The 26,831-nt window shown below is 49.8% G+C and overlaps 2 protein-coding genes across 7 annotated transcripts; both read left to right on the plus strand.

Annotated features, from left to right (window-relative positions):
- Positions 1-1,487: 1,487 nt before the first annotated feature.
- On the plus strand, positions 1,488-5,872 carry Mustn1 (musculoskeletal, embryonic nuclear protein 1). The gene is made up of 3 exons (XM_034497390.2): positions 1,488-3,884; positions 4,855-4,987; positions 5,165-5,872. Exons 1-3 carry the CDS (start codon positions 3,876-3,878, stop codon positions 5,269-5,271), a joined length of 249 nt encoding a protein of 82 aa, XP_034353281.1. The 5' UTR covers positions 1,488-3,875; the 3' UTR covers positions 5,272-5,872.
- Positions 5,873-11,142: 5,270 nt separating this feature from the next.
- On the plus strand, positions 11,143-25,660 carry Itih4 (inter-alpha-trypsin inhibitor heavy chain 4). 6 transcript variants are annotated; one of them, XM_076931342.1, is made up of 22 exons: positions 11,143-11,301; positions 12,563-12,723; positions 14,329-14,433; positions 14,553-14,715; positions 14,851-14,961; positions 15,422-15,550; positions 16,169-16,285; positions 16,483-16,651; positions 16,730-16,855; positions 17,036-17,217; positions 17,318-17,503; positions 18,974-19,113; positions 19,195-19,349; positions 19,883-19,942; positions 20,353-20,556; positions 21,248-21,310; positions 21,617-21,649; positions 21,745-21,861; positions 22,957-23,125; positions 24,668-24,822; positions 24,937-25,033; positions 25,450-25,660. In XM_076931342.1, exons 1-22 carry the CDS (start codon positions 11,212-11,214, stop codon positions 25,517-25,519), a joined length of 2,802 nt encoding a protein of 933 aa, XP_076787457.1. In that variant the 5' UTR covers positions 11,143-11,211; the 3' UTR covers positions 25,520-25,660. The 6 variants fall into 6 exon arrangements, with proteins under 6 accessions (XP_076787457.1, XP_076787458.1, XP_076787461.1 ...); XM_076931343.1 differs by having other exon boundaries at positions 20,356-20,556; XM_076931346.1 differs by lacking the exon at positions 21,248-21,310.
- The last annotated feature ends 1,171 nt before the right edge of the window (positions 25,661-26,831 follow it).

Here is a 26,831-nt window from a genome sequence, read left to right on the forward strand (position 1 = left end):
GGCTGGAGGTGATATGGCCGAAGCCTTAGGTGAGACAAGCACAGATGGGACAACTCTCCTCAGAACCTCCTAAGCCTATGTCAGAGTATGCTTTGCGTAAGCATACAGGATCTAAATATGCTTGTGACATGTGACCCTAGCCCTTACCCAGGGTACCCAGGCCTATCTTCTGCCACTTGAAGTCTCACTTTTCATAGACAGAAGGGTATGCTCTGAGTGGCCCTCTCAGCTCATTTTCTAGTGCAAGTCACTGAGAAGAGTGAGTCTGCCGTGGGAGGCTTCACATTCTAGTCAGGCAGAGGCCGAGACCTGGAATGCAGCACCAGGTCCTGCCTTGTTCCTGTTTCCTGTTTCCTTTTCATCCAACAGCTACGGTCTTCTCTTCCCCTTCTGTAGTGAGCTTCCACTGAGCTGTGTGGAAGGGTACAACTCAGACTCCTGGTGGGATGGTCAGCTCCTGGTGGCATTGCTGACGCCATCCTCACATCCCCTTCCTGTTTGATTGTGCTTTAGCTGGCCTCGGCTGCACACATCCCTGCCATCCTTCTGGAGCTCAGAGCTAAAACCTCGTTTTCAGACTCGAGCTCCTGGAGTTTCCAAACAGGCATGGAGGTGGGGGAAACACTGTAAAGGATGGAAACTCCTGTTGCACAGCCTCACAGAGGTGATCTGTAAGGTCCTCCCAGCTCCCAAGCATAGGGCCTGGAGGACAGGAAGCAAGCAAGCGCAAGTTCTTTCTGCATCCTGATTTCCACTAAGGGCTATAGTCTCTGGGCTGCAGCTTTGGAGCTGGCTCAGCAGGAAAGGAAGTCCAACAGGTATCTGATTCTAGAGCCTGTCTGTGTGCAGGCTTGATGTGTGTGTCCTTGCCTCTTCCTGTATGGATGTGCATATGCACTCATGCAGCATAAGCACATACACTCACAATTCGGCATCCCTCAGGAGAGCCTTGGGTGGCCGACAAGGCCTTCATGTACTGTGATGCACTCTCGCTGGAATGGATGTAGAGGGCTCTGGTCAGGACTTCTTCCTGAGCTGTCCTTCCTCCCTAGAACGAGTGTCTGCATCACTTGTTCCAAGTTGCCTTATGAGGTGGGACCCTTTACTGGCTGGTGGCAGGCAACACCAAGCTAGGGAAAAAAAAAGAAAAAGAAAGAAAAGAAAACAAGAAACTGAATGCTGACTTCGCTATGGTGTGCTGTCAATCTGATTTGTCCAAATAGATATCTTGGCGAAGCTGCTCTTGCTGGAAGCTTGCAAGCCAAGGCAATGAATAAGTTTTTTTTGTAACTAACAGAAATAAACCAATGAGAGAGAGCTGACACCTAACTCAGAGAGATGGTGGTTACTTTTTTACTTCCTTTGGCTGTTGGTGGGAGTTTGGGAAAGGCAAGGATGAATGGTGAGATCCCATGTGGCAGTGTCCCAGAAGATGTGTGAGGTAAGACTCTCTGGCCCCTCAGCCGTAGAGCATGTTGAGAGTAGCTTCCTGCCTCAAACTTTAAATTGTGAACTCCCTAGTACCAAGGAGTCATGGGTTCATGTCACCTCTCCTGCCTCTTTCCTCAGGAAAAACAAAAATACTCAAATTCAAATTGTAACTTCTCTTTGGCAGTATAGGCCTGCTGGCTACAGCTCAGGATGCACATCTGAAAGGTGCCAAGACCTGAAAGGGGCAGGCCCGGCCATCCCTCCTGCCAGGCAGCAAACCTTATAGGATATAAGCTAGTCTTGTTTTGTTTTTTTAAGATGGTCTTACTCTGTAGTCCTGGCTGTTCTGGACCTAGCTCTGTGGATCACGCTGGCCTCAAACTCAAAGATCTCCCTGCCTCTGCCTCCCAAGTGCTAGGATTAAATGTGTGCCCACCACTACCCGAAGTGAACTAGCTCTTAAATTAAGATTCACATAGCTTTCAATGAGAGACTTGTCTGCAGTGAGGGACCTATGGTCAGCCTTGCTTTGAACACTCTGAGTTCTGAGTGGGTGAGTGGATTGTTTGATTGGCTGGTTGCCTGGTTTAGTTCTAAATTTTTCTTTTCATGGGGCTTATTTAGAAGTCAGACCTCTGTGAAGAAAGCACCCCACTTCAGCTGCCAATGACACTTGCGCATGGTGTCATGAGTCACAGAAACACATTTTTTAGATGAAAGAGAAGATGGTGTACTTCCATTGTAAACTGGTTTACAGTACATTTTCACATCTTATCACCTTAAAGAAGAAAGAAAGAAACCAGTGCTTTAGTGGTCATTGGTTGTGTGTCCTGTGGAGTTAAAATAGCTCAGCGGGTTAATAAACCTTCCGATGGCTCCTGGCTGCTGTGGGCTCAAAATCTGCAAGGAAAGAAACCAAGCATAGCCTAGCCATCATCCCTGACAAGCCTAACCCAGTTTCCCTCCTGGAGCATGAGAGCTGAACATCCCTTATCCTTGTCCTTGTTCTTGAGGCCAGAACTAGACAGAGCCAGTTGTAGGCGCTCCTCACAAGGCATGGCCTGACCTTTCCTTGGAATCAAGGATATTGCTCAGGCCAACACTTACAGACCTGATAGTTCTCACACTGTCCTGCTGGGAAACAAGGCCAGAACAAAGAATGGGGTGGAGTCTGAGGCACAACAGCTATGGAGTGACATTTAGGGTGACTGTTAGTGCCTGGTTGAGTTTCATCTGCCTGGTGCTTTCAAGGAGAAAAGTAATGTCCATTGTAGACTGGAGGGAGCAGAGAGAAGTCTAACAAAGACATACCTCCAACCCACATCTGTCACAGCTGCCGCAGGCTTTGGGTCCCTGCCTTGCCCAGGCGATCTCTCCGTGCAGATGGAGCTAGTGGGGATGCAGAGTGACTTTCCAAGGGAGCTTCGTACTTGCTACTACAGCCTAATAGCTGACGTGGCGTTCACCCCCTCCTCTAAAATCCTGCCAGCCAGCTTTCTAGTTTCTGTCTTAGGCCTTTACTAGCCCTCTATAGACCTTACCAGCAAGCATGGTCCCTTCCTGGGCCCATACTGTACCTTGCTTTGTCCCTTTATTAAAATTGTCTCCAGGCTAGCTAGTGGACCCAGGCATCAGCAAAACTGTATGTTTGGTTGGTTGGTTGGTTTTTGTTGTTGTTGTTGTTGTTTTGGGTTTTTTTTGTTTTGTTTTGGTTTTGGTTTTTGGTTTTTCAAGACAGGATTTCTCTGTGTAGCCCTGGCTGTCCTGGAACTCACTCTGTAGACCAGGCTGACCTCGAACTCAGAAATCCACCTGCCTCTGCCTCCCAAGTGTTGGGATTAAAGGCGTGCGCCACCACTGCAGCAAAACTGTAACATAGAAGCTCCACAGGGTTTCAGCCTTACTGGCCACTCCCTTTGAGTCGTCTGTGCTCACCATGAGGAAATGCTTTCAAGCAACAGAAAGGAAGTTTCTCCCCTGCTAGTGTGCTGGGATGGAAAATCTACTTCCAGTGGAATCCAGGAGTAGAAGAGAAAGATAAACAAACTCAGAGCATCCACCCATGTTCAGGGCCCTCCCTTTCTCAGAGATTCCCCAGCCTGCACAGACTGTACCACACATTCCAGGCTTCACATTCATAAACACAGTCTGTAGACAACAGTGCCGGCACCTCCCACCTACAAGTGAGCAGCTGTCCCCAGAGATACGGGGTCCCCCTGTCCATCTGCTGTCACCAGGGCTGCTGCCCATCATCTCCAAGAATAAACTCCAGCTAGTCGCTTCGTGGATCTGAATCATCTGAGAGGTTCCAAAGGAGGGGAGTGACTACCCAGGACGGACAAGCAGGCTATATAAGTTCCCAAGGGTTGGGCTCCACGCAGATCTTTTCCTGTGGCTACTGCCTGCCAGAGAGTCACCAACGGAGAACTTGCTTGGCATCTACCATGTCCGAGGTAAGAGAGCCCAGTGGGGCCCATCTGGTGCCAAGGAAGTTTGGAGGGCAAGGCTGGCCACTAATGATTAGTGTCTGCTCTGAAGTAAAAGCCAAGCCTAAACAAGAGGCACTGGGTCCCACCAGGCTCAGGTGAATGGCCTTGGCTGTTACCAGGCTTGTTGTGAGGGGTTAGGGGCAGGGAGTGCTTATATAGAGCTGTGTGCCTTTATGTATATGAAGGAGCTGACTGATGGCTTAGTGTGTCCAGATGTGTGTACATTTGTAATCTGGAGGAAGGATGAGGGATGGTGACTGTACCTATAGATCACAACTGTCTATTTCCCTATGAGGGTGTGTCTCAGCAGGCCCATGTTTCCCTGGGAGCTCAGCCCAGGCTAAGTGAGGGAATCCTTGCACCTGCCTGCAGGGCTTAAGAAGGAATAAGCCCTCAGCCTCACAGACGCCAGCCCGGGGTGGAGGGGAAGGGTAAGCACTAAATCTGGCTTTCCCCGTTCTACTGGGACAAGAACAGCAAGGTCGTCCTTGCTCCCTTCTCCATGGCTGTCTACTTTGTTCCCTTCCCAAACACATAAATATCAGTGTTTTTATTTTAGGAAAAGGGGGGGGGAGGGGCAGTCTGTATGGGACTTTGCCACCTTTGTGAACAGGTCTTAGGATTCACAAGATTCCCTAGAGCTGCTCAGTCTTGAAGTTCATCCATTTCCTGTCTACCCCTCATGTCTAGTCCTGAACCCGGCCTGACAAACAGGCCAGTGCGAGGATGCAGCAGTCACCACCCCCAGGAGCTCCCTCCCTGTCTGTGGGGCAAGGTCAGATTCCAAGTCAGATTAAGAGGGCAGGAGTTAAGAAAAGAGTGAGCTTTGAATTGGCTTAATTCAGTAACCTGGGAAGGAGAAACCCCTGCCAAAGTTGGAAGGGAGGGGTCTTCATCTCAAGGCGTTGAATTGTAAGGCTCTCGGCTTTCCAAGGTTGGTACTCCTCATGCTCCCATCAAGAAGAAGCGTCCCCCTGTGAAGGAAGAAGACCTGAAGGGGGCCCGAGGGAGCCTGGCCAAGAACCAGGAGATCAAGTCTAAGACATACCAGGTCATGCGGGACTATGGTGCGTATCCCCCAGGGATATGTGGTAGGGTTGGAGACACAAACATTCCCCCCGTGGTAGTTGAGAGTTACTGAGAGTTTCTGGGCATAGGAGGGGCTGCACACAGCATAGGGAGCCCTACCCCTGAGAAAACCAGCCTAGATCCCTGATGTTACCTCCTCCATCTCTTGCCTACAGAGCAAGCTGGCTCGGCTGCCCCATCTGTATTCAGCCGAAACCGCACAGGCAGCGAGACAGTCTTTGAGAAGCCCAAAGAGGGACCTGCCAAGAGCGTCTTTGGCTGAGAAGTGTACATTGCACCACACATCTGGACACAGGAGCCTTTCCCACGAACTTTTTTTTTTTTTTTTTAATGCTGGAAGATGTTGTCTTTCCTCTGCTGCCTCTGGAACCATCATGACTTCTACAACCCTAACCCTTAGAAACACCAATAACGAGTAAAGAGTATGCTCAATGCCCCTAACCTATGAGGGATGGTGCCATGGCCACTGCCTGTAGAAGAAAGAAGGGACATATGGGGACATAGCATATTTGGTGCCCTTCCTGGGCTCTGAGGTGGGCCAGGAAATGCTGTGTGTGCTTTCAGAACCACTGAGGTGTTCTAGAAAGAGCCTTAGACATGGAGCCCTGGCACGGACTTTCTGATGCATGCAGAGTTGTCTGTTCTTCCTAAACTTCTGTTTTAGGCTGGAAAGCTGGTGCCATAGCTAAGAATACTTGCTGTTTCTTTAGAGGACTCTGGTTCAGTTCCCAAATAGCCACATGGTAGCTCATAACCATTTAACTCTGCCACCCTCTCCTGGCCTCTGTGGGCATTGCATACATGTAGTACACCTGTAGTCGAAATATTCATATACCTAAAATAAAAATAAAACATAAAACTAACCTTTGGTTTTCCATCATGTACAACAGGAGAGCTGAGTTCATGCCTATCCCACAAAGCAGGGCACAGCAACACAGTGAACTTGTTGGAGACCGAGCTCCGTCTGCCTGCCACAGATGCTGCTAAGGTGTTTCTAAGGTCCTCAAAGCCCACTGTCCTTGCACCTTGGCCCATGGCACCCCTGGACTGTACATCTCCATCTTAAAGACCAAACTGGGTGTGGTGTATCTGGCCAATGGCACTGAGTTTCCAAGATTCCCCCACCAACCATGTCCTACCCCCAGCATGGTGTCTGGGTATGAGAGCCAGGTTCCTAGCTGCATGTGATCTGTCTCTTCAGACCTGTATCCTATGTCTGATGTATCAGGTTGAGGGAGATAAAGCCTTCCCACTTAGGATGACAAGAATACAAGCAGGCTAATAATGGCTCCTGAGAGGCCATTTACAGGGCCTCACTCATGGATGACTCCTACTGGGAAGCTCCTGTGACCCCTGGGCAGGTGGCTCTGGCTTTAGGCTGGGCTTATCCTCTGGATCCTAGAGGAGCAGTTGTTCTGTGGGGGCAGAGCCTGGACTTGCTCACCGGACTTCTTAATGTTCTTCCCAGAAGAACTGTGTGCCCTGTGCAACTCCACTCCCATCTTCAGCCTGGAAGGTGAGCAGATGTACAGGAGTGTGGCCTCTGACCACAACCTTGCAAGGGAAGGGAAGGTTTTAATGGGAGCAACAGAAATTTCCCCAAAGTCTTTGATGCCCTGTCCCAGGGTCAGACGCCACCAGCCTTCAAGTAAACTGCACTGGTGATAGACAACACACCAGCAACTGCCCACACTTTGGGGTCCGTAGACTCAGGAGTGGGCTTTTTCAGAGCCACCAGAGAACATCAGCTCCAGCTGCATCAAGTACTCAATATCTGTTCACTTTATCACAGTATCCGTTACTTGAAAAAAAAAAAAAAAAGTACCTGGTGAGGGAGAGGTGTCCCCCATCCCTGCCTCACCCCTTGAAACCTGCAGTAGGCAGAAGAACTGGCCTTGGAGTCACGAGAGAGGGAGAGCTGGTCCTGCCCCTCACTGGCTACAACACTAAGGAGATCAAGCTTGTACCTCTCCTGAGCAGTGCAGTATGGGGTTGGGGGTGACAGGTGAGCAAGCCTGGAGGGTATAAGCATGGGAGAGCTTGTCTGCCACTTGTCCCTCCCCACCTATGACAGGTGGGAGAGTTGACCCCAAGGTCATGAGCACTAGAGAACCGACCCTTTCCCTCACCCACTACATTTGGGAGAACAGGCCTTGCACCTCCCCTGCATGCCACAACAGAGCTGGCTCTGTTGGAAAGTGCCGAGAGTGAGCGTGAGACCAGGAGAGCTGACTCTGCCCCTTGCTGGCTGAAGCATTAGATGAGCTAGTCCGGGCAGTGCTGGAGAACTCACTCTTGTGCTGTGGGTTCAGGAGAGATGGAGAGCTGACCAGCTCATCTACCACCCAAGCCCAGATCTAGGGCATTGAGTTGATGTACCCCAACATCCACCCCATCTATGAGCTGGTGGGGTATGTGAAGGGTCTGGTCCTACAGATAAAGCTGCAGATCTCCAAGACACAGGGCAACAACAGAATTTCCAAGAAGAGTCCCTCTCAGGGGATTCAGGATTTATAGTGTATCAGGAGCCAGAGGCCTCCAACCAGACCAATGACTCATTGCAGTGAACATCTAAAAGTAAAGAAATGTGAACAAGAATATATACTGTGGGACACAGTCACACATTACAGCGTTGACAACAAGATTTTACCCACTTTGGGCTGGAGGTTGCAAGGGCAAAGGGTGGGCACAAATGGAGAGGGAGATGAGCAGGATTGGGGTGCATGATATGAAATTCACAAAGAATCAACAAAAAGTTAAAAAAACAAAAACAAAAATAAAAAAACAACTGGGCATGGTGGCGAACACTTTCAATCCCAGCAATTGGGAGGCAGAGATAGGCAGATCTCTGTGAGTTCGAGGCCAGCCTGGTTTACAAAGTGAGTTCCAGGACAGCTGGGGCTGTTACACAGGGAAACCTTGTCTCAAAACACACACACACAAACCGTAATTCTTTACAGTCCTTGAAAGAACAGTACTCAACTTCATATGGAAAAATAAACCCAGGATAGCTAAAACAATCCTGTATAATAAAGAACTTTTGGAGTTATCACCATCCCTGATCTGAAGGTGTACTACAGTAGTAATAAAAACTGCATGGTATTGGTATGGAAACAGACAAGTTGATCAATGAAATCAAATTGGAGAACCAGAAGTAAATCCACACACCAGTGAACACTTGAGTTTTGTCAAGCCAAAACTACACAAGGGAAAAAAAGAAAGCATATTCAAGAAACAGTGCTGGTCTAACTGGATGTCTGCACATAGAAGAATGCAAATAGATCCTTATCTATCACCCTGCACAAAGCTCAAGTCCAAGTGAGTCAAAGACCTCAACATAAAACCAGATACACTAATTCTGATAGAAGAGAAAGCGGGGGTGGGGGTGGGGCAGAATAACCTTAAATGCATTGACACAGGAGACAACTTCCTGAACAGAACACCAAAATCCCAGGCACTAAGATCAACAATTAATAAATGGGACCTCATGAAATGGAAAAGTTCTGAAAGACAAAGGACACTGTCAAAAAGACAAAATGACAGCCTACAACCTGGGCAAAGATCATCACCAACCCCACATCCAACAGAGGGCTGACATCCAAAATATATACAGAACTCAAAAAGTGAGACATCAACAAAAATAACCCAATTTAAAAATGGGGTACAGATCTAAATAGAAATCTAGACAGAGGAATCTCTAATGGCCAAGAAGCACTTAAAGAAATGTTCATCATCCTTAGCCAGCAGGGAAATGCAAATCAAAACGACCCTGAGATTCCAGTTTACATCCTTCAGAATGGCTAAGATAAAAAACTCAAGCGACAGCACATGCTGGTGAGGATCTGGAGCAATGGAACACTCCTCCATTGCTGTTGGGAGTGCAAACTTGGACAGCCACTCTGAAAATCAATTGGTGGTTTCTAAGAAAATTAGAATTAGCTCTACAGAATATACCCAAAAGATGCTCCAACATCCCACAAGGACACTTGCTTGACTATGTTCACAGCAGCTTTATTCGTGATAGCCAGAGACTGGAAACAACATAGATGTCCCTCAGCTGTGGTACATCTACACAGTGGAATACTATTCGGCTATTATAAATGACATCATGAAATTGGGAGGTGAATGGGTGGAACTAGAAAAGATCATCTTGAGTGAGGAACCCAGACCCAAAAGTCATAAAGTATGGATAACCATACCACAAACTTAGGGTCCAGGGTGGGGACATGTGAATTTAACTGAGAATGGGAAATAGATTAGACATCGGGGTGGATGGAGGGAGGAGACTAGGTGGTGGATGAGGGTGTGGGGATGGGAACAGGAGGGATGAAGTGGGGGAAGGACGGAGGCAGAGAGTCCTGGAAGAAATAACTGGATTGGAGGAGGCATCTCTGGGACGAGCTAGAAACCTAGGACAAGAGAAACACCCAGGTATCTGTGAGGCTGACCCTAGCTAAGACCTCTAGCGGTGGGGAATATGGAGCCTGAACCAGCCACCTCCTGTAACCAGGCAAGAGTTGCAGTGGATGAATTGTGACACCAACCCAGCCATAAAATCTTAGACCCACAATTCCCTCTGCCTACAAGATGTGTAGGGATAAAAGATGGGGCAGAATTTGAGGGAAAGGGCAAACAATGACTGGCCCAGATTGGGACTTGAGACCCATGCCATGAGAGGGAGCCCACCCCTGACACTATTAATGATATTCTACTATACTATACTAGCAGACAGGAGCCTAGCATAACTGTCATCAGAGAGGCTTCACCCAGCAGCTGATGGAAACAGATGCAGAGACCCACAGACCAACATTAAGTGGAGCTTAGAGAATTCTGTGGAAGATGGGGAGGAAGGGTTGAAGGAACCAGAGAGGTCAAGAACACCACAAGAAAACCTACAGAATCAACCAACTTGGGCCTATATGACCCATAGAGACTGAACTTCCAACCAGAGAGCATACATGGGACAGGCCTAGGCCCTCTGCACACATGTAACAGCTGTGCACCTGGGTCTTCATATGGGACTCCGAGAGTGGGAGCAGGGGCTACTTCTGACTACACTGCCTGCCTTTAGATCCCTTTCCCCTAACCAGCTGCCTGGTCTAGCCTCAATAGAAGATGCACCTAATCTTACTGCAACTTGATATGCCCAACTGGTTGATAACCATGGGAGGCCTCCCTGTTTCTGAGGAGAAAGGGAAGGAGGGGTGGATGAGTGTGTGTGTGGGGGGGTGAGCTGAGAAGGAGGGACTGGAAGGAAAGGAGGGAGGGAAAGCTGCAATCAAGATGTAATGTCAATAAAAATCAATAAAAAGTAAAATTAAAATTAAAAAATCAGTACTTTAACTTTATTGAGGACTTACAGAGAAAGGGCATTAGCAGCTCTTAAGTAACACTCTCAAGAGCCTGCTATGACAAAAAACAGCCCACCACACTCTACCTGTACACAGCTTTCAGGGACCCTATCCAAGTGCCTCACCTTTCTGCACAGACTATCCAACATCACACCTCTAGGCTCAGGATGTGCATCTTTACAACTCTAATGTATTGTCAAATTGCAGACCTGTCTGAGAGTCTGCTTGGCTTGAACCTGCAGCCTGGTTACACTAATAGGACCCAAGGAGCCGTCTGTTACCAGAGAGCGAACAGGAGTTTCTGGGCCCAGCATCTTTTGCTCCAAAAAGTACCCAATCTTGCTAGTGTCCTCGGGCACCTCTGTGGTCTTCTTGATGTCTCGGGGATTTCACAGGCATGCCTACCTGCCTGGTTAATACTGCCCTGTCTCTTCCGGGAAGCCACCTAGGGTATTTTTCCAGCCCTAGTCCTCCTAGGGAAGCCTCTGTTTCCTCCTGGGCTAAACCCATTGAAAGCATACTGCCCTCACTGCTGGGTGCCTCTGGCCCTACAAAGCATGGTGGATGTCTACATTAGGTTGTGATTGCTGGAACTCTCAACCTAACTAGTAGAATGTTAATACCCAGCTCCAACCTGAGCCTGCCTCTTCTCAGGGTATGTCCTGCTATCAGCAAAGTTTACTGGACATAGGTCATTTGTCTCCTTATCTGAGGCCTCTGGAATTTTTTTGGCTTGGAAACCTGCATTTCCCAGAACTTGCACCAGCAGAGGTAGGCCAACCAGCAAGTTGCCAATTTATAACCCACCTGCTCTGGGGTTCAGAAGCAGTCTGGCAGGCAACTGAAGGCAGATGAAGAGCCCTGCCCCTGCCCACATGTGGAATATTGTGCTGCTCTTGCCCTCACTGTTGGCTGTGCTTCAGACCACTACTGCCGAGAAGGTAGCAGTACCATAGGCCTCTGTGTATACCTGTGAGCATGTGGTGTGAGCTGGGTAATGAGCAGACACATCTGGGAGGTTGGGGAGTGCCTCTGAGTTTACATGTAATTAAGTAGGCATGTGTGCGGGTCAGTGTGTGTGCAAAGACATGGTGCTAACTAGTCACCAGGCAGTACCCAGAGATCCTTAAGTTTCCTTCACTTAATAGATGGAACGATCCTATTCTCGCCACTTTATAGACAAAAGCAGAGAGCCAATTGCCCCTTGGGGCTGACAGCAGAGCCAAGTAAGTCAGGATGTGGCTTTATGAGCCCAGCTCTTCTGTTCTCGATGAGTGACCTCTGGGAATGACTTATATATTCTACCTCTCAGTTTCTCACCTGAAAGCGGGTAATAATATAACATAGTCACAGGGTTGATAATCAAGTTGGTTGATAATCAAGCTTATAATACCTTGGAAGTGTTCAGTGCCATGCACAGTACAGAGCTGATGCTTCACCTGTAAACAACTCATGCCATGCCTCTGTGCTAAACTGGGGCAGGTAACCATGAGTTTCTGAACAGTTTGTATGCGCACAGCATGGCACAGGGAGCAGGTGGAGGAATGGGTCTGTATGTGTGCACATATCCTTCTTAAGGACTTACCAGCCTTGGGGCAAACGGCGTATGTGTCGAGCAGTACCCAGTGGAGGGTTCAGGGCAGAGGGTCCACCGCAGGGAACATTGATGAAGAAGAGTATTGCTCCTCAGAGACCTGACTGTCACCAGATTCTCTCAGCTCCTGTGACTGTCTGATGGGACAGTGGCAGGAACGCTTTCCCACTTTCACTAAGGCCAGAGTTTCCAAATATCAAAGACTTTGTTCACACCCCTCATACTAGACAGAGCCCAACCTGCACACAGGGCCCCTCACCTCTGCTGGGATGAGCAGTGTGATCTCTCCAGGCTTGCACTGTGATTTTTTTTTTTTTTTTACATTTTTATTTACATTTCAGATACTCAGGCTTGCACTGTTACCCCCATGTGCTTTGTTTCCCATGAGGTCTCTGTAGGTCTGCTCTATGGGGCTGTCTTGTGGGGAATGAGGTCCATAGCTGCCTCCAACTTCCTTGAAATGTTTGATGGAATTCTGCCGGAGGCCTAGACAGTATCCGGGCCAGATGAAGGGTGGAGGTTGGTCTGGGACCAGAGTTGAAGCCTACTCTTGAAGAGTTGGGGGATATCAGGTAAACAACCCAGCCCTCCTCCTGTCCCTTGTCCAGAATGGCATCGACATCTACAGCCTCACGGTGGACTCCCGGGTCTCCTCCCGATTTGCTCATACTGTTGTCACCAGCCGGGTAGTCAACAGAGCCGATGCTGTTCAAGAAGCGACCTTCCAAGTAGAGCTACCCAGGAAAGCCTTCATCACTAACTTCTCCATGTAGGTGTCTCCCTACCTCTTCCTCAATCCAGTCCTGCAGCTCCAACTTCCCTGGGGCTGAGACATACTGTCCCACAAGCTGGGCGCTCGGGAGACCACTGTTCCACGAGTCAGCCTCACAGGGAATAAGGATGTTATCAAGCCCAGAGATAACTCTGTCCCTCCTGTCACCCACCCACCTCACTGAGTACTGCTAGGTGACAGACCAAGAACCACAGTGTCTTGGAGTCTTTGCCTTGAGAAGTACAAGCCTAGGGCAATGCTAGCCTGGGCACAGGAAGTCACCAAAATCAGGTTCCAGCTGGAGAAATATAACCCCTACTTCCTGGGGTCCCCTTTGTCACTGCAGAGGGCAGGCAGAGCTACTCTGCCTCCTCAGGAGTTGCCAGGGTTCCTACAGACTCAGCCAGCAGCAGCCCTTATGGTGCCCTCTGCATCCCTTCCCAACGCTGCCCTGATCTATTTTGCAATGTTTGTTGAACTTGGCAAAAATCCATGCTTGGCTCTAGCCTCCCAGAGAGGCAGGCATTGAAGGCAGGCTGCTCCCAATAGGGGGAGCACTTAGGGGTGTAGGAGAGCTAGGGTGCAGGGGGCAGGCTTGGTTCCCTGTGGTTGGCTCCTCCCTTTCTCCCCACCCACCTCTACCCCAGAACAGTTTCCTGTTCCTGACCCTGAAGCTTAGGCCAGTGGGCCTCGGATCTTTTACTGCATGAGACAGAGAAGTGCAGGGCAGGTCTCCATGTTCCCCGCTCTGGCCAGAAACCCCAGCAGAGTGTCTGGAGAAACTATGAACTTTCCATCCAGAAGGAGCCAGGCTTCCCCTGTTTGTTCCCATCTGGCCCAAGACTTAAACATGACCAGAGAAGGGAAAGGAAGATGCCTGTTCTGTGGGTTCAGCTAGTTCTCCTTCCTTCCCCCTTCTCTACACACTCCCACCTTACCACTCCCAGGACAAGCAGCTGACCATTTACTGGTTCCTATTCACTCCACAAGGAACTCCTGGAACAGCCATTTTCTGTGCAGAGAAATGGCCCTGACAGTTCCATCTCAACCTCAAAGGATAACTTCCAGAAACATTCCCAGGAGTCTCCACCACTAGGTGTCCCAAATCTGCTTCCAGAGATGCCAAGCTCCCTACAACGCCTGCCCTGAGCAGGCGGTCAGAGGGAAAAGGAATAGGATCACAGCCTTCAGTTCTGTGTCTCCCTCCTGTGCAAGTCTGACCACACAAGAGGTAGATGTAGGGCTTGGTAAAGAACAACTCCTTACTCTCTTGTTTTTGCTTTGATTAGCTGGCGCTTCAGAACAGTTCATAAGGGCCATGGGGCAGCAGAATGTAGACTGAGTTTAGCCCAATCCTGCCTCCTCTGTAACTTTCTGCTCTGTCCCTACAGTAACACCTGTGTGTACTAACACTGCATATGTCTCAGGATAACTGAAAGCCACTCTAGTGTCATAGATGGAGTCTTCTACCCCATAGGTGCATGATAAACGCCATTGTCCCAGGCAAAGACAGGAGTCACATCTAGCTCACCAAAATCCGAAAAAGCCCTTCTAAAAAGGTTCTCTTTCTTACCTAGGATCATTGTTCTCTTTCTTACCTAGGATCATTGATGGTGTGACCTACCCAGGGGTTGTCAAAGAAAAGGCTGAAGCACAGAAGCAATACAGTGCTGCAGTGGGCCGGGGAGAGAGCGCTGGCCTCGTCAAGTGAGCCAATGGGGGAGGGTGTGTATAGGTAGAGACTGCTCCTACCTTGGCCTTTAGCTTTGTTCCCTCCAGGAGACATCCCCTACCTGACCTAATGCGTTCTTGTTCTTATCCCTCAGGACCACTGGGAGACAGACAGAGCAGTTTGAAGTGTCAGTCAACGTAGCCCCTGGTTCCAAGATTACCTTCGAACTCATATACCAGGAACTGCTCCAGAGGCGACTGGGAATGTATGAGCTACTCCTCAAAGTGAGGCCACAGCAGCTGGTGAAGCACCTTCAGGTACCTGGCACTACCTTCTCCAGGAAGCCCCATAGACCATCCCCTCCCAACTAAAGCAGCCTCCCCTTGCTGCCTGGCTTCCTGGGAGCACAGCCTACCTCATGGCGTCCCTGGTGACACATATCTCGCTTCCAGATGGACATCTACATCTTTGAGCCTCAGGGTATCAGCATCCTGGAGACAGAGAGCACCTTCATGACCCAGGAGCTGTCAAATGCCCTTACCACTTCACAGAACAAGACCAAGGTGGGCATGTTATGACCATAAAGTGAAGACACCCAGCCTTTAGACGATGGGCTAGATTCCCAAAACAGTTGGAGGCTCCCTAAGCAGGAAAGCTCTGAGATCTGCGTCTATGCCACTACCAAAAAGACAGGCCAGTGAGACCTAGAGATGGTCAGCGGGTCCTTCTAGGAGCTTGGAGTCTAGGGGGAGAGCAGACTGATAAGAGGATCCTCAAAAGAGATAACTGGATTGCATTGAGCCCAGATGCTTGCACGTCCCCAGGAGTGGGATGCATACATGTGCATGCCCACGCACATGTACCAAATGGATGCAGTCACCCTTCAGCTCAGAATGAAAGTCCCCTCGAGATTTCACCCGTGGCCACATGCGTTTTGGAATCTGATCTTCTGACGTGCACACAGAGAGGGTTGGCCGCGTGCTCCGCTGTTCCTTCCGACTTCAGCTCTGATTGTTCCTCCAGGCACATATCCGGTTCAAGCCAACACTCTCCCAGCAACGGAAGTCTCAAAATGAGCAGGACACAGTGATAAATGGGGACTTCACTGTCCGCTATGATGTGAACCGGTCTGTCTCTGGGGGCTCCATTCAGGTGGGTGGACTCCAGACAAGAGCAGCAAAACCTCAAAGTCTGTCTTCCCTTCACACGTCTAAGCATGAAGGTTCTGGAAAAGGGAAATGGTGGCCCCTCCTTTGTACTCTGTGCTAGGGGTTGACTCAGACAGAAGACAGGCAGTTTAATCATGATGATCCTGAATATTACTCCCTTTCTGGAGGCAGAAACAGGTTACCTTTGCAGACACTGACCTGGTGGAGTCTCCCTCTATGCATTTGTTACCTAGAGGCTCACAGCTTGGTCTTGCGTGCAAGCATAGCGGATGTTGATATTTGTGCTTCCCTTTACTCCCTGTTCCCCAAGTGCTCCCACTTGATGGAGATTGGGACCATTGTGTCTTTTAGCATAATCTGCCTCAAATACTAAAACAGGGAACAAAGTTATAGACAGAGTACTAGGGTGATAGTGAGTACCTAAGTCTTCTGTTAGTGAGGGGTTGAGCTTTGAGAAATGATGAGGGTTTGGGGGGAGGGGAGAAGTTGGGATGGAGAGGGGTCATGAAAGGAAAACAGGGATCCGGGATGAGGAGGCCTGGCAGAGGTAGGGCAGGGCTTAAATTCTGATCACCTGAGTGTGGGCTCACTCTGGCCACAGATTGAGAACGGCTACTTTGTGCACCACTTTGCCCCAGAGGACCTTCCTACAATGTCCAAGAATGTGCTCTTTGTCATCGACAAAAGCGGATCTATGTCAGGCAAGAAAATCCAGCAGGTAGGTCTGTCTCCCAGACCCTGAGACCAGCAGCCACCTCACCTGTTCCAGCATCGTGGGTGGAGGCTTCTGGGGCCAAGTTTGGCCTGAAACATACACTATGAGCCCACCTAAAATACCAGGATACTACCCCAAGGATCATGCACCTTTGGGGAGCTCCTCTGAGACACTTGCTTTGTCTTCTCTCCCCTGATCAGACCCGAGAAGCCCTAGTCAAGATCTTGAAAGACCTCAGCCCCCAAGACCAGTTCAACATCATTGTATTCAATGGGGAAGCAAACCAATGGAAGCCGTCGCTGGTGCAAGCGACAGAAAAAAACTTGAACCAGGCTGTAAACTATGCTTCCAAGATCCATGCTCAGGGATGTGAGTGTTTCTGTGTCTTAGGAGAGTGGGGCTCCCATGGTCACTGGCTGGGACCAACCCTGAGTCTGTGTCCTTCAGGGACCAACATCAATGATGCAGTGCTATTGGCTGTGGAGCTGCTGGACAGAAGCAACCAGGATGAGCTGCTGCCCTCGAAGAGTGTCTCCCTCATCATCCTGCTCACGGACGGCGAACCCACTATGGGTGAGGACACTGTGGCCATTCTTGGGCATGCTAGAGAATGGCTGGAACTGCTTCCACGCCGGCTGTGGAACCTGGGGCGGGAGAGGGAGAATTGTCAGAACCCCTTTGGCTCTGAAGTTCCAGAAATATCTGCTGAGCAAATCATTCTTTCTCATCCGATTCCCAAATTTGTGAGTCTAGGGGAGACCAATCCTACAATTATCCAGAACAACATACAGAAAGCCATCAATGGGCGATATAGCCTCTTCTGCCTGGGGTTTGGCTTTGATGTGAACTATCCTTTCCTGGAGAAGATGGCACTGGAGAATGGTGGCCTGGCCCGGCGCATCTATGAGGACTCAGACTCTGCACTACAGCTTCAGGTACCAGTTTGGTCCAAGGTGGGATACAGACAATCAGGCAGACCCTGTTTGCCTGGCCTTTGTGACATATTCCCCTCCCCCACTCCCTGCCACACTGTAGGACTTCTACAATGAAGTAGCCAATCCGCTGCTATTATCAGTGGCCTTTGAATACCCCAGTGATGCTGTGGAGGATGTCACGCGGTATAACTTCCAACACCACTTTAAGGGCTCAGAGATGGTGGTGGCTGGGAAGCTCCAGGACCAGGGCCCTGATGTCCTCTTAGCCAAAGTCAGTGGGCAGATGGTAAGCATGGCTGAGTCATCCTGGAGCAAAAGGGTAGCTGAGGCAGCTGGGGCAGCCTTGGGGCAGCTGGGGGAATCTGGGGCAGCCTGGGGCAGCTGGGACAGCCTGGGGAAGCTGGAGCCGCCTGGGCAGCTTCCGTATTTGCAACCCGAGGGACTATGCTCAAGTAATAGCCATACCAAACTCCAGCTGACTGACCTTGAGTGAGTCTCTAAGGTCCCTTTTCCTCCCGTTTTCCTGAAGGACACCAGCCCTAGCTTCATGAGTTCATGGTAGAGATCCAATAAGACAACATACTGCGGCTCATAAGAGAAGCTAGCACATATAGAAACTGATAACTCGGTCTGCCCTGCTACCTCCTGACTCTTGTGGAGCATAAGAAGGGCAGCAGATGTTTCTGCCCAATACCCCATTCCCTCTGTCCTCATAGTAGGTCTTTGAGGGTGTGGGGCAGACAGAGAGAACTAATCCCACTTCGCAGGAGAGCAGGGCAAGCTCCAGGCAGGACAGACAAAGTATGCTGGTCCCTACTGCAACCTCCATCACCTCGCATAGGTGACAAGTGACTTAAATTCCTCATGCCTTGGTTTCCTCCTGACCACAAATGTAGTTAGTTCAGGTGCCTACTTCATAGAGTTACCGTGGAATACTTTCTAGCCCCGTGTAATCATAAACGTGACTTCAAACATAACAGTCAGGATTGTGTACACTTTAGCTTTAGTGCAGGGGATTGAATCTAGGGCTCCACGCAAGAAGATAAACTCATGCCTGAGGCCTTCATGTACCAAAGCTTTTGCAAGCCAGGCCCTGGGTAAGAGCTGGGAGAGACTGGTACCAGCACAGTGGGCAGAAGATTATACAGGGCCTCTTAGCTGCCTGCCCTTCTGATGAAGGAGGCTTGGGGCATCTTTGTTCTCTGCCCCCTTTCCTAGGCTGCTATCTAGGCCAACTTAAGACCATAGCCACCTTTCCCCTGGGAAGAAAGCAGCCAGACCATGCTTCCTGAGGCACATGTTTCCTGTCATTGTCCCAGGATGGCCAGCCTCAGCAGAGGGGCAATGTGGAGCAGACAGCTTTCTGGAGCTCTGAAGTGCTAGTCTCAAGCCCACTGCTAACTACTGAGCAAGGTCCTTCCTTTCCTTTCTCTTCCTTTTCCCCATGTCTGGGGGAGCAGAACCCTTTCTGCCCCACGCTATGTTTAAGACCTCTTCCTTCTACTCTGGCCTGGAAGTTATTGTCCCTTCTTATAAAAGATCAGCTGACCCAAGCTCCTGACTACACAGCAGTCTTGGGATACCTGGTCAGCTGCTAACATTTACCCCACCTCCTTCTTACCCCAGAGTATCTGTGGGAGACTATCATACTCCTGAACCCCCTTCCTATCTCCACAATACTCAAAAGCAATGCAGGCTGGGCAGTTGTGGGCCCAAGGCCCTCACTGCCCCTGCCTGGACCGGCACCTCTTTCCAGCACATGCAGAACGTCACTTTCCAAACGGAGGCCAGCGTAGCCCAACAAGAGAAGGAGTTCCAGAGCCCCAAGTACATCTTTCACAACTTTATGGAGAGGATCTGGGCATTGATGACCATACAGCAACAGCTGGAGCAGAGGTGAGTGGCCCTGACCCTTGAAAACCATTGCAGTGGCTTCCACCCAGGGACATCCTGAGCTCCCATGTATTCTACCCACAGGATTTCAGCGTCAGGTGCCGAATTAGAGGCCATCGAGGCCCAAGTTCTGAACTTGTCACTCAAGTACAACTTTGTCACCCCTCTCACACACATGGTGGTCACCAAACCTGAAGGTCAAGAACAATTCCAAGTTGCTGAGAAGCCTGTGGAAGTCGGTGAGTGTGGAGCTGGGTCTCAGCCACCACTGCTTCAGACCACGCCCCTGACCCTGCCATTGTAGACTCCCAGAGACCCATCTTAACTCACAAAGGAGGAAACTGAGGACAGGTCCTGCAGCCCCCTAGACTCACTGCGAGTACCCGAGTACCCGTTTCAGTCTGGGGCTGGGGAAGCAAGTTTAAGCAAAAGCTCCTGAAAGTGGCAAAACCACCCATAATACCTGCCTCTTTCGCTTTCTGTTTCTTTGAATAGACAATGGAGTGCAGAGGCTCCTCTTAGCAGGTCAGGGCCTCAGAGCTCAAAGGCCTGCCTATGTAGGGTCCACCAGCTTTCTGAGGGCCACATCTCCCCCACTGCTGGGAGCTGGTGTCATCTGACCAAACACACTGGTGTCCTTAGTTGCTTGCTCACCCAAATATTGGCCACCCCTCAGATCTTGTCCTGGACTCTAGGTACACAGACCCCATCCAGGATGGAGCCCCAGAGAGCTGGCTCCAAAGAGTTAAACCCAACTCTCACTGTCTTCCAGCTCAAGGCCATGATTTCACTCATCCTACCAAAGGAGCTAGACTGATAACCAGACTGAAAGGTGACCAAGGACAATGGGGTGGAAAGGGAGGTCTCTAGAACTGTGCCAGGATATAGGCTGGGCTCTGTGTTTGGCTGTGGACGGAGAGTGCCTAGCCTGGGTCACTTGGCTGGTAACAGGCCTGTGTCTAAAGACCGGGTGGGTTTAATTAGGAGTTAGCCATCTAGACTCTTACTTGACCCAAAGGATTCAGCAATTAGGGTGACTGAAGGTGCACTGCCCAGGGAGGGTTGACCCTCCATGGGGAAGAGTTCCACCAGTGTTTATGTGCTGGCTAGGGAAGGCTCTCCAGAAGGAAACAGGGGCTACTACCCTCTCTACAGCCTACTCCTGACATGAGGTTCCTAGTCCTGGCTATGGGGACCCAGGATGTTGCCTGTGAGAAACTGTTCATGTCGATGTTTTAAAAGTAGGAAGTAGGTTCCAGATAAGGCCCAGACCCGGCGATGCTTTTGTTGCATCTAGACAACACATTTCTCCTGGACTTCCTGGACTTCCTGGCCCTCCCGGACCTCCCGGACCTCCTGGGCCTCCCGGACCTCCTCATTTTGCTTCTGGCTTTGACTTCAGCCAGCAGCCTTCCTTGGGAAGGATGCTAGACCTGCCATCCTTAGGTGAGCCCCTTTTCTGACCCACAGTGGGCTTCCTTCTTTTCCTAGCTCAATGACTCTAACCCATAGAGGGAGAGAAAGCACCAAGGCCTAGCTGGGACCCTGTCCTAAGGCAGAGCCAGGAGCCAGGGGCTGGGGACAAGTCCATTATTTCCTGCCCTTGATTTTCTATCCCTCAGCCAGCTTCTCTCTGCCTTGTCCTTAGCATTTTATCTCAAGAATGAGCTCTCCTGGCTCTTGCTCTGTCCCTAGATTGCTGGCCCACAAGCCTTAACAGAGTAGCCTCTCTTGTGAACTCTGGGTCCCAAGAAGGCTCATGACTAGGCTCTCTAGACCACCATGGCCAACTCTTTCCGTCTTGAGGCACCTCTTTCCTAACCAAATTACTGGCCACCAGGCCTCCCTCCCCCAGAGCAAGACTTTATACCTCCTTTGTTCCCTGAGGATCCACTCCCCATGATGGAGAAGGAAGACTTTCCCATTTCCAGCACCAACTATGGTCCCTTATACTGCTTCCCGTTCCCAATCTGAACTCAGACTGAATTGGGTCCCATCTCCTTGAAATCCCCCCTGCTCCTCAGGCCTGAGCTTGGTTGACAGTAAGGAATGGTCAGGGGCCTCAGGTGCAGAAGGTCCTGCATCCTGACGGCCTCTCCCTTTCTGTCCAATGTTCCTGTGCTCATGCTCGCCTCAGCATCACAAGATCCAGTCGGCCCAAGACTAGCTATGTTACCAAACTTGGAGGAAGAAGATAAAGGTACTGAAGCCAGTGACCAAGCTTAGTAATAAAGCGTTTGCCTCAAGTGCACAGTCCCTGAATTTGCTCCCCAGCACTAAAAGCAAACAGACAAACAAATGAACAAACAGGCAAACAAAAAACACAAAGATATCCTTACCAGAGCCCCTCCCCACCAGTAGCTCCAGAAGATATTGAAAAGGAAAAACCCTGGGTCTCTCTAACCTGTTACATGGTATTGTATATGTTAAAGTGGAGAGAGAGCCACAGCCACGGTCACCTTCCACCTTCCACAATGTCCTGAACCCAGACCTTTTCTTCTTTCAGAAAGCACCACACCAGAGGAATCCCCAAACCCAGGTAAGCATTCCTTCTCTCCCCCACCCCCCCACACACATACCTTTGCCCCCTAGACTTTGCTTCCTGCCCCAGGAACTGTATATCGGCTATTTTAGCCCACCCCCAGGTTCCTACTGTCATCTTGCCGCTTCTGGGACCCAGTGTGGACCAGCTCTGTGTGGATATCTTACATTCTGAGAAGCCCATGAAGCTGTTTGTAGACCCCAGTCAAGGTAAGAGATGAATCCCAGATATCTACATTGAAACCCAGACCTCATATGACTTAACCACTAACCACAGCAACACGCCCAGCATGGGCAAATGTCCTGTGCACCAAAAAAAGCCCTCCCTCCCATAGCCACAAGTAAGCTTTCACTGGGAACTCCACAGGGCCTGCACTCACGGGTCAATTTCCAGAACTGAGAGACGGCGGAAGTTGTCTAGAGTCAGGGATCTATACAGGGTCACTCAAGATTGTTAGATGGGCTGAGGTAAAGATGTTCCCGATAGAGGAGACAGAGCTGAGGAAAACATGCCCCATGTATCTCCATGGGTCCCTCATAGTACTGTGGAGGGGAATGGTTGAAGAAGCAGATGTGTTAGCCAGACCGCACTCAATATTCCTGAAATAGCCTCATTGGTCAAGCTGAAGTGTCCAGGCAGACACAGGGATGAGCATGCTGAGCCACAAAATACCCTGGGAGAGCCACAGCTCCCTCATGCCTCTGAGAATCATGTGATCTTCTACGTCATCCCTCAGGAACCTCTCTGCTCTCTGAGGCAGGAACTTTCCACCTCACTCTCAGCCATACAGCGAGCTCAGGACCCAGGCACACTGCAGAGGACTGACGAATGCTTCCGTACTTGAAACAAGATTTCCCCCCCGCAAACACACACACATACATATTCACATGCTTCTCAAAGTCTAGCAGGGTGGTCGTCAGCAGGATCTGAGGTCAAAACCACGGGTAACTAAGGCTGTGTGGAGAGATTATAAGAACTAGATCTGAGCCAGGCATGATGGCACACAGCCTTAATCCCCACACTTGGAAACAGAGGCAGGAGGATTTCTGTGACTTTGAGGCTAGCCTGGTTGGTCTACATAATGAGTTTCCAGACCAGCCTGGCCTACCAGGTGAGATCTTGTCTCAAAAAAGAAAGAAGAAGGAGGAGGAAGAGAAGGAGAAGAAGAAGAAACAGATCTGAAGTGTTGCTGAGCAGAGAGACCCTTCTGGGGACCCCATTCCAGAAGGACATAGTCAGGGGAGACTCCTTGTTCAGGCTATTGCTCTGAATTGATTTTGAAATCTCTGGTCTGGCCTTTGTAGGGCTGGAGGTGACTGGTAAGTATGAGAATACTGGGTTCTCATGGATTGAAGTGACCCTCCAGAAGCCTCACCTGCAGATCTATGCGACCCCTGAACGATTAGTGGTGACACGGAGCCGAAAAAACACTGAGTACAGGTGGAAGAGGACACTGTTCTCTATGTTACCTGGGTAAGTCCCAGGCTGTACTGGCCATGACGTCAGTGAAAATAGGTGGCCCGAGCCCACAGATGAAGTGGCTGGTTCTGAGTCCCCTGCAGTAGGCTGCACTCCTGGCGGGACAGGGGTACATTGTAATGTCCTGCAGCTCTGGAGGCATTGTCCTGGGACCTGGACCTCATCAGTCGCTCAGGTCACTAGTCTCTGGAAAGGTGGCATGGTTAGGAGCCACATAGCTCTCTGGCTCTTAGCTCCATCACCAGTCACTAGATGCATCCACATTCTGAGTCAGAGGTCTGAGGAACCCATTGAAAGGAAGTAGCTGAGGGAACATCTGCCATCAGATGGTACAGAGTCTCTTACATACATGTACTGCCTGCTGAGCTCAAGATGACATTCATGAAAAGCCCGAGGCCTGACATCAGGGCTTATGAATGCTACTCTCACCCGCAACATGGGAGTATTCTAGTTGCTGTAACACCCACCTGGGAGGAGCAAGGGATGAAGGATTATTTTTTTTGCCACTGTTCAGGTCATGGTATGAGGTTCTGTTGCTTCTGGACCTGTGCAGATCATTATGACGGCGAGCCTAAGGGGAAGCAAGCATGGGCAACTCACCTCATGGCAGCCAAGAGGTGGAGAAAGCAGAGGGTCTAGCTGGCCTAGAAAACTTTTTTCTGCTTTTTGTGCCATTGGGGCCCCCACCCTAATGCATGCTGCTGCCCATATGCAGGGTGACCCTTCCTGCTGAGCTGCTCTCTAACATGCCAACGGGCTGTGGGAATGCCTTGGTCGATGCATTAAAAAAAAAAAAAATGTTCTTTTGTAATCTGCTAAGCATTTCACAGTCCAATCAAGTTGACAACTAAAATGAATCGTCAAGCTGTGTGAAGCTTTGGCAAGAAGACAGCAGATTAGCTAAGCTATGAAAACATAGGTGCGGCAGACTCCCTGCTGCTGTGAGCAGAAGCCCACAGGAAGCAGCTTGAGGGAGGGAGGACTTATGCTGTCCATACAGGAGGCCTCAGTCCGGCAGGGCAGAGGGCATGGCAGAGCAGAGAGTGCCTGAAACAAAGAGCATCTCTTCCCTCCCATCTATTCCGTCCACCCCCAATTTGTAGGCTAGTATGGCTCAAGTTCAAACTGATTCCCCTGCACTTAACGTCCAAAAAATATAGATACATCCAGAGATAAGTTCTATGAATATTCCAGGTGCTTTGCAGTCCAGTCAAATTGACAGTGACTGTTACCAATCACCCCCAATGAAACTGTAAAATTCACTCATGAGAAAGCAAACTTAAGCCAGAGCAAAGGACTTCGTATCCTCTTTTACAAACGATGCAGGGAAATCAGACACCAGTAAGCTCGCTGTAGTACTGTCTTGCTGGTGAGGAAACTGAGCCTAGAAGATTAAAGGGGCTCTCTGCCTAAGGCTACACAATGACTTCCTGGTCGAGGGCAGAGGCCCCACCCTGCTGCCGGGGCACAGCCTACTGAGACACCACCATGCAGGTGTCTCTGCCTTCCTGCTCAGGGCTTGGTGTTTCTCTGCAGTTTGAAGATGACCATGGATAAGATGGGACTCCTACAGCTCAGTGGCCCAGACAAAGTCACCATCGGCCTCTTGTCCCTGGATGACCCTCAGAGAGGACTGATGCTGCTTTTGAATGACACTCAACACTTCTCCAGCAACATTAAAGGGGAGCTTGGTATGATGCCACTTGCCCTTAAAAACCAGCTATGACTGGGCACAGGCTATGCCACTCACTTCTGCCCATCTCCCTCACTGTCCTTAACCCTCACCAACCTACCCTTTATCTCAGGTCAGTTTTACCGGGATAGTGTCTGGGATCCACCCGTTGGGCCAGATAATACAAAACGGACAGTCAGAGTTCAAGGAGTCGACTACCAAGCTACCAGGTAACTGGACAGACAGGCCACTGAGCCCTGCAATGGTGGGGTATGGATTAGGAGGGTGAGAGCTGGGATCTACAAAATCCCACACCTGTCCATGCTTAGGAACTTAAAATAGATGAAAGGATGACTCCCCGCAGAGGATGGTCAGCTTGGACTCCAGGTTGTGGGCAGTACCATGATTTTCTTGCCCCTTTCAAACTTCCAAAGTTCTGGGCCCAGAAGACATCACAAATAATCCTCTTGAATAGTCCTTGGGCAACTGGGCCTTCCTGACCTGTATCAGAGGGAATTCTGAGGGACTTTGAGACCTCTTGCACTCCATGCTCCAGTGTATAACCACCGCACCACTCATCTCTTTCATCTTACCTGAGATTGGTTAGCCACCTACCTATGTTTTCTCTGTTGTCTTCCTACCCCAGAGAGATCAAGTTGAGTTACCAAGAAGGGCTCCCAGGAAAAGAGATTTCCTGCTGGACGGTGAAGATATAGAACTGTTAGGAGCACCACTCCCTGCCATGCTCTCCTCGTATGCAGGCGGATGACGCTGTATGCCACCAGGGCCATCTGCAAGACCTTTATGGGGAAGAGGATGCTCCCTTGTTACAAATAAAGAAGGGTGGTGTGACTGCAGGGAGTTGGTGTCATGATTCCATGTGGCCAGTCCTGCGGGACTTAGGGTCCCAACTTGTATATTCTGTCTCAAAGAACATTAGACTCTTCCAGAACTGGCTCTTGACAGCCTGGGGCCAGGGAAGCCCACAGAAAGTTTTCACCCCATCTTTGTCTAAAACCAGCCATTCAAAATGTCATTGCAGCACCAAGTGAAGGCCTCAGAGCATTCTCTAGAGAGAACAGGCCTCTGGCTGCTTTATGGTTGCCTGGACCATGAAAGCCAGCTTTGACTCAGAAAGGGTAAACTGGGTTGGTTTGATTCTTTATTTCTTGAAGAGAGGTGAATGACTCTTTTCATCTCTGAGAGAACACCAATGACAGATCAAAGAAAGGATTCCATCCTAGACCAGTTGGAAAAGCAGGGAGTTTACTGAGTACTTACAGGAACACAGATGAGGGTTACAAGAACAGGAGTGATTTAAGGACAATGAGCCCCATAACCACCCCCATCATGGAAGATGACTCTTGAAAGTTGCATCACTGGTAGCTAAAGAGCTGGCCATTGGTTGAGAGCACTTGCTGCTCCCAGAGGCCCAGAGTTCGAGTCCCAGAACTGCCCCCAAATAAAATGTCATAAGGGGCTGAAGAGATGGCTTAGCAGTTAAGAGCATTGGCTTCTCCTCGAGAGGTCCCAGGTTGGATTCCTATCCCCCACATAGTGACTCACAACTGTCTGTAACACCATTTCTAATAGATCTAATGGCCTATTCTTGCCTGTGTGCAAGTGGTACATAGAGATACATGCAGGCAAAACACCCACACACACAAAATAAAATAAATTACATTTTAAAAATAAGTAAAAAATAAAATACTGAACCTTTTTTTTTTTTTTTTTAAGTAAGAGAAAGAATCAGACATGAGAGCGAATGCTTTTGACCCTGGTGCTCAGGAGGCAGAAGCAAGCAGAGCACTGTGAGTTCAAGGTCAGAACAGTCTGTATGTGGAGTTCCAATCCAGTTAGCACTACATAGTAAAAAGGAAGGAAGGAAGGAAGGAAGGAAGGAAGGAAGGAAGGAAGGAAGGAAGGAAGGAAGGAAGAAAGGAAGGAAGAAAGGAAGGGAGAGAGAGAGAGAGAGAAAGAAAGAAAGAAGGAGGGGGAGGAAGAAGAAAAGAATGAGGAAGAAGAGGA

Source organism: Arvicanthis niloticus, chromosome 3 (assembly GCF_011762505.2).
Source record: "Arvicanthis niloticus isolate mArvNil1 chromosome 3, mArvNil1.pat.X, whole genome shotgun sequence".
Classification (NCBI taxonomy): domain Eukaryota; kingdom Metazoa; phylum Chordata; class Mammalia; order Rodentia; family Muridae; genus Arvicanthis; species Arvicanthis niloticus.